The sequence below is a fragment of the Pseudophryne corroboree genome, chromosome 9 (assembly GCF_028390025.1).
Source record: "Pseudophryne corroboree isolate aPseCor3 chromosome 9, aPseCor3.hap2, whole genome shotgun sequence".
Classification (NCBI taxonomy): Eukaryota; Metazoa; Chordata; class Amphibia; order Anura; family Myobatrachidae; genus Pseudophryne; species Pseudophryne corroboree.
Genome location: NC_086452.1, coordinates 84,968,872 through 84,984,833, shown reverse-complemented (window position 1 = coordinate 84,984,833; position 15,962 = coordinate 84,968,872). Strand labels below are relative to the sequence as shown.

At 46.0% G+C, this 15,962-nt stretch overlaps 1 protein-coding gene across 3 annotated transcripts in view; it reads right to left on the bottom strand.

The window, feature by feature from the left end:
* The window catches only part of SPATA6 (spermatogenesis associated 6), a 290,370-nt gene that overhangs the window by 215,103 nt on the left and 59,305 nt on the right, over positions 1-15,962 (bottom strand). The window contains exons 1-3 of one of the 3 annotated variants that reach the window (XM_063939578.1): positions 5,159-5,327; positions 4,983-5,032; positions 4,691-4,891 (exon numbers count right to left, since the gene is read on the bottom strand). In XM_063939578.1, coding sequence (XP_063795648.1) covers positions 4,691-4,798 — 108 coding nt within the window. In that variant the 5' untranslated portion in view covers positions 4,799-4,891; positions 4,983-5,032; positions 5,159-5,327. Of the gene's footprint in view, positions 1-4,690; positions 4,892-4,982; positions 5,033-5,158; positions 5,328-7,676; positions 7,740-15,962 lie in introns of those variants that run through there. The other 2 variants (XM_063939577.1, XM_063939576.1) reach the window with 2 other exon arrangements.

Sequence of the window (15,962 nt, the reverse complement as noted above, 5' to 3'; positions counted from 1 at the left end):
TCGCCCTTATAACGAGATTGTCCAAGTACGGGATAATTACAACTCCCTTTTTTCGAAGGAGTATCATCATTTCGGCCATTACCTTGATAAAACACCCTCTGTGCCATGTACAGTCCAAACGGCAGTGTCTGGACTTGGTAATGGTAATCCTGTACCACAAATCTGAGGTACTCCTGGCGAGGATGGTAAATGGGGACATGCAGGTAAGCATCCTTGATGTCCCGGGATACCATGTAATCCCCCTCGTCCAGGCTTGCAATAACCGCCCTGAGCAATTCCATCTTGAACTTGAATTTTTTTATGTAGGTGTTCAAGGATTTTAAATATAAAATGGGTCACACCGAACCATGCGGTTTCGGTACCCCAACCCGTGTGAAATAGTAACCCCGTCCTTGTTGAAGTAGGGGCACCTTGAGTATTACCTGCTGGGAATACAGCTTATTAATTGCCTCTAGCACAGCCTCCCTGCCTGAGGGAGTTGTCAGCAAGGCATATTTTAGTAAACGGCTGGGGGGAGACATCTCGAATTCCAGCTTGTACCCCTGAAATACTACTTGAAAGAAACAGGGATCCACCTGTGAGCGAGCCCACTAATTGCTGAAATTTTTGAGACGGCCCCCCACCGTACCTGGCTACACCTGTGGAGCACCCGCGTCATGGTGTGAACTCACAGGAGGCGGGGGAAGAATCTTGATTCTGGGAACAGGCTGACTGGTGCAGCTTTTTCCCTCTACTCTTGTCTCTGTACAGAAAGGAAGCGCCATTTGACCCGCTTGCTTTTCTGAAGCCGAAAGGACTGTACCTTTGTCTGTGAGGAAACCTGAGGTAAAATTATTTCTTCCCAGCAGTTGCTGTGGATACGAGGTCCCAGAGACCATCCCCAAATAATTCCTCACCCTTATAAGGCTCTCTATGCGCTTTTTAAGTCAGCATCACCTGTCCAGTGACAGGTCTCTAATACCCTCCTGACAGAATGGACATTACATTTATTTTGGATGCCAGCCGGCAAAATATCCCTCTGTGCATCCCCCATATATAAGACGACGTCTTTAATATGTTTTTATGTTTGCCAACTAGTATCCCTGTTTGACAGGGTCACCAACCACGCTGCAGCAGCACTATCTGCAGGTCTCAGTCTAGTACCTGAGTGTGTAAATACAGACTTCAGGATAGCCTCCTGTTTTTTATCAACAGGTACCTATTAAAGTGGCCGTATCCTAAGACGGCAGTGCCACCTTTTTTGACAAACGTGTGAGCGCCTTATCCACCCTAGGGGATATCTCCCAGCGTAACTTATCCTCCTGGCGGGAAAGGGTACGCCATCAGTAACTTTTTATAAATTACCAGTTTCTTAACGGGGGAACCCACGCTTTTCACACACTTCATTTATTCATCTGATGGGGGAACAAAACACTGCCTGTTTTTTCTCCCCAAACCTAAAACCCATTTTTAGAGGTGCTTGGGTTAAAGTCAGAAATGTATAACACATTTTTTATTGCCGGGATCAAGTCACGGATATTCCTAGTGGATTGTGTATATGTCTCCACCTTGTCGACACTGGAGTCTGTGTCTGCCATCTGAGAGAGCGGGCGTTTTTGAGCCCCTGATGGCCTTTGAGACGCCTGGGCAGGCGCGGGCTGCGAAGCCGGCTGTCCCACAGCTGTTACGTCATCCACCCTTTTATGTAAGGAGTTGACACTGTCGGTTAATACCTTTCACCTATCCATCCACTCTGGTGTCGGCCCCACAGGGGGCGACATCACATATATCGGCCTCTGTTCCGTCACCATATAAGCCTCCTCATTCAACATGTCGACACCGCCGTACCGACACACCGCAGACACACAGGGAATGCTCTAAACGAGGACAGGACCCACAAAAGCCCTTTGGGGGGACAGAGTGAGAGTATGCCAGCACACACCAGAGCGCTATATAATGCAGGGACTAACTAAGTTATGTCCCCTATAGCTGCTGTTATTATATATAATGTATACTGCGCCTAAATTTAGTGCCCCCCCTCTCTTTATTAACCCTTTGTAGACTGCAGGGGAGAGCTAGGGAGCTTCCTTCCAGCGGAGCTGTGAGGGAAAATGGCGCCAGTGTGCTGAGGAGATAGGCTCCGCCCCGTTTTCGCGGCCTATTCTCCCGTTTTTTATGGATTTCTGGCAGGGGTATTTACCTCATATATAGCCCCTGGGGCTATATATTGAGGTATTTTAGCCAGCCAAGGTGTTTTTAATTGCTGCCTCAGGGCGCCCCCCCCCAGCGCCCTGCACCCTCAGTGACCGGAGTGTGAAGTGTGTGAGAGGAGCAATGGCGCACAGCTGCAGTGCTGTGCGCTACCTTGGTGAAGACAGAGTCTTCATGCCGCCGATTTTCCGGACCATCTTCTTGCTTCTGGCTCTGTAAGGGGGACGGCGGCGCGGCTCCGGGACCGAACATCAAGGCTGGGCCTGCGGTCGATCCCTCTGGAGCTAATGGTGTCCAGTAGCCTAAGAAGCCCAATCCGGCTGCAAGCAGGCGAGTTCGCTTCTTCTCCCCTTAGTCCCTCGCTGCAGTGAGCCTGTTGCCAGCAGGTCTCACTGAAAATAAAAAAATCTAAGACTATTACTTTCTAAGAGCTCAGGAGAGCCCCTAGTGTGCATCCAACCTCGGCCGGGCACGAAATCTAACTGAGGCTTGGAGGAGGGTCATGGTGGGAGGAGCCAGTGCACACCAGGTAGTCTAAGATCTTTCTAGAGTGCCCAGCCTCCTTCGGAGCCCGCTATTCCCCATGGTCCTTACGGAGTTCCCAGCATCCACTAGGACGTCAGAGAAACAATGGTTGCTGTTCTCAGACCCCATTACCAGACTGGACTAGCAATGGTGTAAACTAATAGACACTTGAGAATCGGCTGTTCTCTTGAACGGACGATATATTGCAGGTCCGTCGGCCAGGGTGTACGAGTGATATGTCTGTGAACTCTATCGTTCACGGACATATCGTGTCAGTCCTGTTGCACAGCCAATGGCCAATATATCGTTAGATATATTGGCACGTCTGTGTGTGTGTACGGGCAGTCAGCCGACCGCCTGTACACACACTGCAGCAGCCGACGGTGACTGACAGCTGTACTGGACTGCGTGTGTAAATGCCCGCCCAGTTCATGATGTCAGACCCAGTCGTATCGGGCAGGGTGTATGCACAGCACACTGCCCGATCTGTCTTTAAGGTGGGTACACACTAGTAGATATATCTGCAGATCAATTGATCTGCAGATATATCTATGGACGGATCAGGCAGTGTGTTCAGCATACACACTGCCCGATCCGTCGGGGACTGACGTCATGAACTGAGCGGGCGTGTACACACGCCCGCCCAGTTCAGCTGTCAATCACCGCCGGCCGCCGCAGCATGGCACGCCAATATATCGGTAGATATATTGGCCGTCGGCTGTGCTGCGCGGCCGACGCGATACGTCTGTGAACGACGGAGTTCACAGACATATCGGCCGTACACACTGGCCAACGGTCCCGCGATATATCGGCCGTTCAAGAGAACGGCCGATATATCGACCAGTGTGTACGGGCCTTCAGATATAGCCGCAGATCGATTGATCTGCAGATATATCTGTAGGTGTGTACCCAGCATTATGGTGCCCATACACTTGTGAGATAAATCGGTGCTAACCTTCGATTTCGACCTCATCTGTGAGAGAAATCGAAGGATTGTATGCACATTGTAGGTACCTTGAAGGCCCGTACACACTGGCCGATATATCGGCCGTTCTCTTGAAAGGCTGATATATCGCGGGACCGTCGGCCAGTGTGTACGGACGATACGTCTGTGAACTCCGTCGTTCACAGACGTATCGTGTCGGCCCCGCAGCACAGCCGACAGCCAATATATCTACCAATATATTGGCGCGTCGCTGTGTGTGTACGGCGGTCGGCCGACCGCCCGTACACATGCTACGGCGGCCGGCGGTGATTGACAGCTGAACTGGGCGGGCGTGTGTACATGCCCGCCCAGTTCATGACGTCAGTCCCAGACGGATCAGGCAGTGTGTATGCTCAACACACTGCCCGATCCGTCCATAGATATATCTGCAGATCAATTGATCTGCAGATATATCTTTCCAGTGTGTACCCACCTTTAGACTCGATGCGCGGGCACGCCGCTCGAATGTCGAGTCTCAAGATATTATGTGCTGCACTTAATATCTCTCGCATCGCAGTGCAATCGCATGTGGTTTTAAAACCACATGATATTTCGCACTGCGATGTGCTCCCACTCGGCGGTGACGTGCCGATCACGTGATTACCATGCGATCTATTGCATAATCGCATGGTAATCACTTTGGCAGTTCAGGTGCGATGAGCTGCCGGTGCGATGCCCCGCGAGGTCGCATCGCGGGGCATCGCACAAGTGTATGGGCACCATTAGATTCATTTTAAGCTTTGGACATTTACATAAATGTTGGTCAGTGGCATTTTACAATTCAAGTCTTTGTATAAACTAGCGATCAAGCTCTAACAAAGGGGCAGATGTATTATTCTTGAGAATGGATAAAGAAGTGATAAACCAGTGATAAGTGCAAGGTGATAACGCACCAGCCAATCATTACGGATTTGAAAAATAACAGGAGCTGTTTTATCCCTTCTCCAGGCTTAATACATCTGCCCCAAAGTTCTTTCTGAGTGAACGTACGTGTCGGACCACAAAGGGGGGCTTGCTTTCGGTCTCCTTCTTGAATTCATAGGGTCCAAGGTTGAGATGGGCCAGTCTTTGCTTGGAGTCCTCAGACAACTCACACATGCGTCTGTTTGTGTATGGGGATGGCGAACGAGATTTGGAGGCGATCGTGGGCTGCTCATATCTCCTGCAGGTCTTGCGGGGCGGGGTGACAGGCTGTGGATGACAGACATGCTGGTTACAGGCAATAGTAAGTACAGGCTGTTGCTCTAGAGCTGCAGGAAAACATAATAAAGCCTATGCACACCTTTCCAGGAGCATCCTGCCCAGAATCTATAGATCTACCACACCCTTCTCCTGCTTGGAAGGATACACACACATACATATGTGAATGTGTGTGTGTGTATATATATATATATATATATATATATATATATATACATACATATATTCACTGAATACTGCACTTTGCATTGTAATGACCTGGGCTGAATACATAATTCAGGGACTAAAACCACATGACGCGCTCTCCCGGGTCCCCAGGCTTGATAGCTCGGGCGGTTCCCCCGGCAACGTCTCTCAGCCGCCCGGCACTGAGGTGACGCTGCCGGCAGTCGCACTGCACTGACGTCACATACACACAGTAACGTCAGCCGGGCGGCAGAGCAGGTCCCTCCCCCGTTATAAAAGGAAGGGCGCGGCGGGCGCAGTTGGTCGCCGCCAGTGATATAGACTGTGTGAGTCTGCGGTTTAGGCACGTGCTTGTTGCTGGGGGGGAGGGGGGCTCTGTGTGGCTAGTGAGGCAGTATCTGAGATGCTCTGAAAAAGCTAAAGAAAAACAAAAACCGGGAAAATCTAACATGTGAGATGCAAATGGACAGCACCTGGGGATCTCTAAGAAATGTACAAAAAAATAAAAAACGTGACCAGTATCTGGTCATCTCTCCAAAACAATTTGGAAAAGCAGAACACGTGGCAGCATCAGGGCATCTCTTTAAAGTTAATATTTGCAACACATGCAAATGGCCAGCATCTGGCCATCAATTAATGCTAAAAAGGCAAGTGGCCAGTATGTGGGCATCTATTAATGCTAAATAAAAAGGCAAGTGCCCAGTATGTGGGCATCTATTAATGCTAAAAAGACAAGTGCCCAGTATCTGGGCATCTCTAAAAACCTGCAATAAAAAAGAAAGTGGCCAATATCTGGGCATTCCTTTAAAAATGCAAGCGTGCAGCATCTTCGCATCTCTTAATGAATATGTCTAAAAAATGCAAGTGTGCAGCATCCGGGCATCTCTTAAAAATATATGTTGAAAAAAAGCAAGTGGAATCATGTTGAATAAAAGCAAGTGGGCACTATCTTGGCATTTTTAAAAATTATTTTAAAAGCAAGTGGGCACTTTCTGGGCATCTTAAAAAATCTGTTAAAAAAGCAAGTGGGCAGTGCCTGCACATCTCTTAAAATATGTGTCACAAAGGCAAAGTGGGCAGTATCTGGGCATCCCTGAAAATATGTTAACAAAACAAGTGGGCAGTTCAGTATCTGGGCATTTCTTAAAACACTGTCCAAAAAGCAAGTGAGGCGGTATCTGGTCAACTCGTAAAGTTTATTGAAGTGGACATTATTTGGTCCGCTATAAGAGGTTTTACTACTATAAAACAAATTTAAACCTGTTTAAGCAATCGTACTAAGCGGAGAACACAAAGTAATCTATAGCTAGAGGGACCAGATCCTACATACTATGATTATAAATAAACAGCTGCAGACAACTGGGCCTCTTGAGAAGAGAAGAATTATACTTAATGTTTATCATGAATTTAAATTGGTATACAGGATTTCAGCATTTCATTATTGTGAAGGCCCCCACACGGCTAGCAAAATTTCCTGGGGAGAGCATTGACATCTATTGTGCCCAAAATGTGTATGCAAGGTGGGGACGGCCATTTGCGGGCTGAAGCAATATCAATGTGCAGCCAATTAAATCGGTGGACCTCACTGACGCACAAGGTAGAGACAGCCATTTTGTCAGCTAGATTGTGGGACGGCAGTCTGCCCATTTAGTTACGTCATTGGCTCGTGGCAAATGCATAGTTCTGAAGTACCTCAGTGCTACCTACCAAATGAATAGGATTATTGATTCACCTCGCAAAATGACCATCTTCTCTGTGTGTATGTGAAGAATTCATTTAGCTCCGGTTATTGCAACTGGGAAATAAGTGATAAAAGCAGTATAATTATGCACTGACAAACTGCTCATGTTAGCAGGTATTGCGTAGCCTATAGAAACAATTCTGTCAGGAAAAAACCCCAATACAGCGTAATGGTATTAGGAGCAAAAACTGGTCAAGTAAAGTGATGTATTCCCCAGTATCAAGACTAATTGCTTAAGGGGGGTACTCACGGAGAGATCCATGCTTAGAGTTTAAGCATGAATCTCTCAAGTGTATGCCCCCCCAGAGATAGCGATGCGCAACCCCACGTGTTGCTATCGCCGGTGCTAGATTGGCTTGCATGCAGGCTCAATCTAGCACATCGCTCATTTCACCCGTCCCTCCCCCCCCCCCCCCCCCGGTCCGTCCCACCCTCGCTCAGCATACATCGCGCTGTGCTGAGCCGGGGGGAGAGATGTGTGCTGATCGGTTTGCTCAGCACACATCTCCCCCGTGAATACGGCCCTTTAGGTACAACAAGAGATAAAAGTAGGAAACCAGGAACTTTGGAGTCTATGCAGCTGACCGCTTCAATTACATCAACCATCACTACAGTTTCAATGTCTTTGCAGTAAAACCACTTACTGTTAATTAAAGTCTAATTGAGCTGTCTACTTTCCTTAGAACAGAGGGATCTATGGCAGTAAACTTGGCAGAAATAAAAAAATAATCAGGATCGTTTCTTATTTAATAGAAAAGAGCAGTTTATTTGGTTTTCTTTTACATAATACCATTTGTCATTAAACAAACAGGAAAAAAAACGACAACCCAGCAAACAGTGATTTCTAACCTTTTTCTGCATTCTCTCTGCGTAGTTGGGTCAATGTTCAGATGTACCTTATCCAACAAATACCTAGAGGGGGGCACAAAAAACAATAATTAAACATCAAGGTCTAAGTTAAAATGCTATCACGGGTAAATATCATGCAGTGTAACAAACGGGTTTAATTGTCAAGCATTCCCTTTGCAAGTGCCAGACTTTAATAAAGATAATTAAAAAAGACAAAGGACTGGTTGGAAATGTCAAGCAGATAACATTTTGCGTTTCTGATGATTCAATTACAAATGATTACATTGCTTTGTGCAACAATTAAGACCTGACTTTTATTTGAATGCGTTGGTTTGTCAAGATTGACTATTAATAGCACGGTTAATAGCAATTAAAACAAAATAACTGTTCAAACATAAAAAAATGAAATAAATTCATTATTGTTTTACTTAAGTATTACAAATTAAAAAAAAACATTACACCGAGTAATGTTTAAATTTATAAACAAGATGCGTTCGGTTGAGCTTTTATTGATGAATGAATCAAACGGACTCCAAAAGGCAGATAAATGCTTTGTTTAAATGTTATCATTTTGTAAAGGAAAGCGAGCAATCTTCCAATGCGCATAAAGGACATGATTTATAGGTGCATGGAATTCGCAATGCGGATGGATCTCGACGGTTTTAGTGAGCTGGAGTCTTATGCATCTCATTTGAGGTGGAATGGTAGTTACTGGGTGGTAAGAGGGCATTTGCGTCTATATGTTCCCCATGGGCGTGTAGTCAGAATTGCCGGTAATAGAGGTGAGATGTTGCCAACTCAGAATACAGGCAGATATATTTTTCATGTGGATTTCCAATTGCTGGCAGAGGCCAGAATTGTGACCTTTTTACCAGCGATTCAGAAACAGGCCCAAGGTGGCAACTCGGGGTCACTGCCAAAGGAGTAAGGGATTCATTAACGAATTGGTGGTCTAAAACAGAAGTGTCATTGTTGTTTGCAAAAACTATACTCCCAGGCTGTGTGGCATTAGAGGACGGAGATGTGCGCACAATGGCGCTCACGGCTAAATTCAATTTTGCACATCATGTGATCAACTAGAAAATTCAAAGCCTCCCGTCTATTACAGCTGTGGTCAACCCATTTTAGTACTCCTACCACAAATAATATATGATAACTATTAATCATGTCAAAGTCGGAAAAATATCATGCTACACGTTGCCATATATTCACCTCATGCGCTTGCCCGCTGCACGTGCACATTCTCTCCCGTGCGTGCGGATACTCGCAGCTGCGTGATGGCGCCTCCTCGGCCATGCGCTCGAGCGCGTGGTATGTGCATTTACGGTAGAGTTTGTGTGCGTCTAGCGGGCGACTCAATCGTTAAATAATAAAACCAAATAGTATGTTTTATAGATAATGTTCCCCTTAATAATAACTATAAGTTTGTTTAATGTAACTGGTCGCTGGACAGAGGAATTCCTCTTTGCATGATACGAAGGGTCAGACAGGGTTTGAGCAGTGGTGTTTGGTACCTAACTAAAGAACATTTTATTAGGAACAATCCGGTGCTAGTTAGGTAAAGATTAATCGCTCCTGCGTATAGTTATGTCTATTAGTAGTTTCTGGACATTTACTATATTTGCGGTTCATTATCCATGCGGCGGGAATTCTGAGATTCCCTCCCACCTGAGCAGTTTGATATAGTCACAGCCCACCTGTTCAAACTAACCTATGACCTTTTGTTATAATGCGGGGAGACATTCCTGTGTCCAATGAACAACAAGATTGTAGGGCCCTTTGTAGTACACTGTATGTTGTGTATATAAGGGTCACTGTCCCCAGACCGGCCAGTACGCTCTCTCATCAACATTTATCTCTGATAATTGGAGGACTGGATCCGGTTGCGCTAGCGAGTGTTCCCCGTATGATATGTTTCTCTGTGGCCACTTTGTTACCCGTTTTAATGTTAGCCATTCATTCTTAGTCTATGTATTTGTGTTTGCGATCGGTCGCTATTGTGTATATTTCTGTTTAGCTATTCTGTTAGATATTAATGTTAGTCTGTAGTGTGTGAACTGTTAACTGTTTTTCCCTTTTTACTTAGCTAAATATTGTTAGTAAAGGTGTTGGAACCTTAGCAAGGAGTGTGTTTCACCATTTGTTATTAAGGGTTGCTGAGCATCTCAATCGCTCAAACAGCTAGCTTACAGACCAAGGTTAAACAGTATTATATCATTGCAGTATCTCAACACTAAGAATTACAGTATAAGCATACTCTGTGTAAGGTTTAAAAGGTTATTATCTGTGTGTACGCTCGCTGTGTGTATTCCGTACTCACAGCGCAGCGTGTGTACGTAACTTGCGTACCATGTGCGAGGTCTTTGTATGCAAATAGCGTACGAAGTGCGTAGCACGTGCACGAGGGACAGCGGCCATTACGGCTTCACGATATTAGTAAATAGCTTGTGTTCTAAGGTATACAATCAGCTTTATCAATTGGGACCTCGTCCGTCCTCCACATATCCACACTGGTGAACAGACTTTATCTGTCAGCAAAGGGCGGGAACGCAGTATCCCTTCGTATCTGTCTTGGTGGTGAGGGATACAGTGGTGCTGACTAGATAAGCGTCTGTTACGCTACGCTGTAGGAGTGCTGGGGTGGAATCCGAAACCGGAAGGTAGGAAGGTAAGAACAATACGCTATTATCTTTTATAACTGTTTATTTCTGTTTTGCGTACGCACGCACACACCTGCATTGTTGCATTTCACTCTCTTGTTGCCATTAGAATCGATTATTAGAGACGTGCTGAGGAAATCTGGTGCTATTTAGTTGAGATTATAAAGGATAATTTTTAAGGGAATAATTGTAAAGGACACGCACACAGCATAGCAAATACTGTGTGGTGTACGGTAAGCGATTACAGTTGAACATCGTTTACATTTATAGAAGCGTGTTAGTTGCGTTGCTGTGGGCATATCTGGACTTTGTGCATACGTGTCTCGGGCAACGTGCGAGATTAAGTACGCAACACAAAGGCATACGCACGTGGCGTGTTTACGCAACGGAGCGTACGGATACGCCCACCGAAACTCAAATCACACGATAACATTGTTTTAGTGGGGGCGGTATAGTACAGCCACCTGATAATAGCACAGGTTTGTTCAGTTTCCAAAAAGCTTAGTTAAAAGAGAACCTTTTTCTACTGCAGAACCCAGGGATTGAACTACTGCCTGTATGAAAGTAATTTTTGTACAGAAAGATCAGTGTGTATATGAGTGAGTAGGAGTGAGTGTGGAAATAAAGGTATTATTTTGTGAACCCAGAAATCGGGATCCCGTCGGAGACCACATCAGGTGAGTGGACACTTGGTGGCGTGGGACTGGCTTGCCCACGTTAACATTATACAAGGTAAAAGGAGCAAGTAGTATCCGCAGACAAAAGGACTGCGAAGATTTAAGCGCAGCTCGGGGGGTTTTGCGTATTACCCATATAGACAAGTTGCTCCGGCTGAAGGTTTCGCAGCCTAAACAACCGATTCCGTTGGTCGTACAGCGTATAAATATTAAGTTACTTATGCGCAGTGCGACTGGACCGCACGTAATTGTGTGCATTAGTTTGTTACCTTGATACCCATTAAAATTTACTGTGGGATCATAAACGCTACTTGTACATTCTAACTTGATTTGTGTAGGTTTTTGTTATTTTAAGGGAGTTTCGCTGTTCACTCAGGAAATCTCCAACAACCAATACTTACTGGGGAGGGTAGCATACTCCCACACGCCCCAGTAAATAGAGGTTACAAAAAGATCCCGCGAATTGGGTACGTCCAGTGGTGGGCACATTGCTGGAACTCGTATTGGCCAATTGGGGCGTAAAGTGAGTGAAGGCACTAGTTGAACTTTCACCGTCGCCTTACTGCGGGCAACTTGGTTTGTTTTGTAAGAATTCGCTGAGACAGCAATATCTGCAAACGATGGGGGCCAGTTGTTCAAAGAAGGGACGTCCAACAAGGGTTCACGTTGGTATTTGTTGGCCCAATGGGTCAGCACGGTATATAATGTGTGAAAAATACGGATCACACACACAGGTATTTTGCAAAGAATGGGAACGAATGTCAGAGGATGATGGGGAGCAGTTTCCCCGGGTAGGCAGTTTGAACCCTGAGGTATTGCAGAATCTAAGAAAAAGGATAGGTCAAATAAAATCTGCAAAGCAGAGGATTAGACATTATGATTGTTTACAGGTATGGCAACAGGAAAGTGAAATACAACAGGAATTAGCTCAGAAAGCAAATTCAAATCCTGGTAGGAGTCTGATAGCAACGGCACCACCACCGTATATAGTAGGGGAAAAAGTGGCTGCAGAGAATGACATGCGGGTGTACGATAAGGGTGCACTTAACCAATGTAGTAGTGATAAGAATAAAATGAAAGTTAATGCAAATGTTGATACTAACGCTAACCCATGCAAGTTGTATCCCATTTTAAACTTCCCCCAGGAATACGACCAGGAAGATGAGCCCACTACGATTTCAGCTCTCTCTCTAGTGGCCACCATAAACGATACTTCAGTGGGCATCGCCCAACCAGTAAGAGTGGTATCAAAGGCACATAGTTCAGGGACAGGTGAGGTTGTATCTAGAGGTAAGTACGGCACTGTACAATATGCTGAAACTGTTGCACCACACACTGTAGAATCAACCCAGAGTGAAGCAATTAATCTTAATCCTGTTAGAGTGATAGCGGTCCCCAATGGGAAGACCGACAAAAATGGGGTCACACCCATCAGGAATATTGCAATGCACTGTCCCTGGTCCCGAGCAGAATTAAGAACAATTTTGTCTGAATTTCCTGATCCCAGAAAAGATTTAGCCGCATGTCAGGTTCATTAAGGACCTGGGTAACTCCACTGAACCTAACAACAAAGATTGGCGGACACTACTGAGGGCATGTCTGCCCTCTAGTATTGACCTTGTGAAATTTATAGCTGACTGTAAATTAGATGAAGAGGTACCCCTTACGGATGAGTATAATCAAGATAATGTAACCAGAATTAATCTACAGCTGGGAATATACTTCCCAGCTGTGGTAAAATGGAACAAAATTTTCTCCAAACAAATGGAAGGAGAAACTGCCTCTGACTATTTCCACCGGGCACTGGAGGAAATGGCTAAATATACTGGGATCGTGGAAATTGAGGCAAATGTACACCATAGAGAGGTAGCGGTGTTCGTCTTGATGGACGGTTTAAAGGAGGTATTAAGGAGTAGGGTACAAACCACTCAACCTAACTGGAGAGGTATGTCGGTGGCCGCCTTAAGAGAGACTGCTGTTGGGCACGACAGGAACATCACAAGACGCAGGGAGTCACAGAGTGATAAACTGATGGCTATAAGTATCCAAGCCCTTACAACAAGGCCGCCTCAGTCTAAATCTCAGACCCCTGGTGGTAAGCCGCATATGGTAAAATGTTACAATTGTAATAGGGAAGGTCATTTTGCACGTAACTGCACCAGTAATCCACACAATGCATATAAAAACCCTAGACAACGACATGACATACGAGATTGGGATCAAGGACCGCAGAGACGGAGTTATGAGCCATACGCAGAGGAAACAAGAAGGTATCCCCCAAGAAGAGACTGGCAAGTCTCTGATAGTTCCCATTTACCTCCTTCACAGGTAATAGCTGCCAGCGCAATGCAGGGAGGTCACCACGCACCATAGGGGTGGGGCCACACCTGTAGTCTGCAGCCAGTGAAATTAATTGCGAGCCTTGGAAGTGAACCCGAGGTTACAATTGATGTAGCTGGTAAATCTCTAAATTTCCTTGTAGATACGGGGGCGGCCAAGTCAGTGATAAATTCGACCGTGGGCATGAGAACCACTGGTAAAACAATTCCAGCCATGGGAGTAACAGGAGTAGTGCGACAATACTCTTTAAGCAAACCAGCAGAGATTACGATAGGGCCTTTGCATACCAAGCATTCTTTTCTGCTGGCTGCATCGGCTCCGTCTAATCTCCTGGGGAGAGATTTACTGTGCAAAATGGGATGCGTCATATACTGTACTCCTGAAGGTGTGTTCTTGGACATACCCGAAAACCACGCTCAGGAAGCGCAGGATATGCTAGACTCCCCAACAAGATTAATGTCACACACTGTTGTTGTAAATAGGTGTCCGTCCAATGTAGAGGAAATGATTTCCCAGATACCGGAATCACTTTGGACCAAGGATGGACAAGACACTGGATTGATGGCAAACGTAGCCCCAGTAGTTGTGCAAGTAAAAGATGGTAGGATAGCTCCAAAAATCCCACAATACCCTCTGAAGCCAGAGGTGGAGTTAGGAGTTTACCCTGTAATAGAGCGCTTGCTACAACAGGGCATTCTGGTAAGGACGTCCAGCACTGCCAATAGTCCCATCTTCCCTGTTAAAAAGAGTGGGGGGAGGGGTTACAGATTAGTGCAGGATCTAAGAGGGATCAACAAAATAGTTGAGAGTCAATTCCCCGTAGTGCCAAATCCAGCTGTCATCCTTATGCAAATCCCTCCCACTGCCAAATTTTTCACTGTGATTGACCTCTGCTCCGCCTTCTTCTCGGTACCTCTGCACCCTGACAGTCAATACTTATTCGCATTCACATACAGAGGAGTTCAGTACACTTGGACTCGATTACCACAAGGTTTCATAGACAGTGCAAGTATTTTCTCACAGGCCCTGCATGATTGTTTACAGTCTTTCCAACCAGAGAGTGGATCAATATTGATACAGTATGTGGATGATTTACTGCTGTGTTCAAATTCACTGGAAGCGTCCCTGAGAGATACGAAACAACTCCTGTTTCATCTTTCAGACACAGGACACAAGGTTTCCAAGGACAAGTTACAGTTATGCCAGACCCGTGTGAAGTATTTGGGACACTGTTTAACACATGGACTGAGACACCTTACCGCTGATAGAATTCAAGCAATTCGTGACATGACCCTGCCACAAACCCAGCAACAGATTAGAACGTTTTTGGGAATGTGTGGGTATTGCCGTAACTGGATCCCAGGTTTTTCCATACTGGCCCTACCTTTGCAGGAGATGGTCTCATCAAGCAAACCTGATCGGATTTCGCACACAGACGAATCCGAGATGGCATTTGAGAGACTCAAACAGTGCCTAACGCAGGCACCGGCATTAGGTATGCCAGATATGGGAAACCCTTTGAGCTGTACGGAACAGAGAGTGCTGGGTGCGCAGCAGGTGTCTTAACCCAGAAGCATGGTGATGCCAGCAGGCCGGTAGCCTACTACAGCGCCCAGCTAGATACGGTAGCGCGATCCCTCCCCACATGCTTGCGAAGTGTTGCAGCAATAGCATTGCTAGTCACAAAGAGCGAAGATGTAGTGCTAGGACACAACCTCACAATTCATACACCACATGCAGTGTCAGCCTTACTGAATTCGGCCCAAACCAGACACGTCTCATCAGCGCGATTTACAAGATGGGAATTGGCATTGATGGCCCCCGTAAACATCACCATAAGGAGATGCAGCGCATTAAATCCTGCAACGTATCTCCCAGGTGTGCCTGGACAGGCACAAAGGGTGGAGGATGAGAGTGATGGTGAAGGAGGATTTAATACAGGAGATGACACGCATGATTGTATGGAATATTTGACCCAAAATTTCACAGCAAGGCCTGACATCAGTGACAACCCACTGGAAGATGTAGATTTTACTTTCTACACTGACGGTAGTTGTCACAGACAGACGGACTCGAGAGACTTGTGTACTGGATACGCAGTCGTAGATGACTAAGGTACCATAGAAGCAGAACCGCTAGGCCCACCACACTCAGCACAAGTTGCTGAACTGGTTGCCCTAACCAGAGCATGCGAATTGGCTAAGGGCAAATCAGCCAATATTTACACAGATTCTAGGTACGCCTTCGGAGTAGTCCATGATTTCAGGGCCCTATGGCGCCTCAGAAATTTCATGACGGCAGCTGGCATACCCGTAGCGCATGCAGCCCACATCAAAAGACTTCTAACAGCGATACAGGAACCCGACAGAGTGGCTGTTATCAAGTGTAAAGCTCACACATATAGCCAAGACCCGGTATCACTTGGTAACAGCCGAGCAGACGAAGCTGCTAAATCAGCAGCCAGTACCCCCATACAGACAGACAGCACACAACTGATGGTATTTAATACTGTAAATACACAGAAATTATATGAAATGCAAAATTTGTGTTCCCCACAAGAAAAGGCAGTCTGGAGGTCAAAAGGATATGGCCAGGAGTCCTCAGGACTC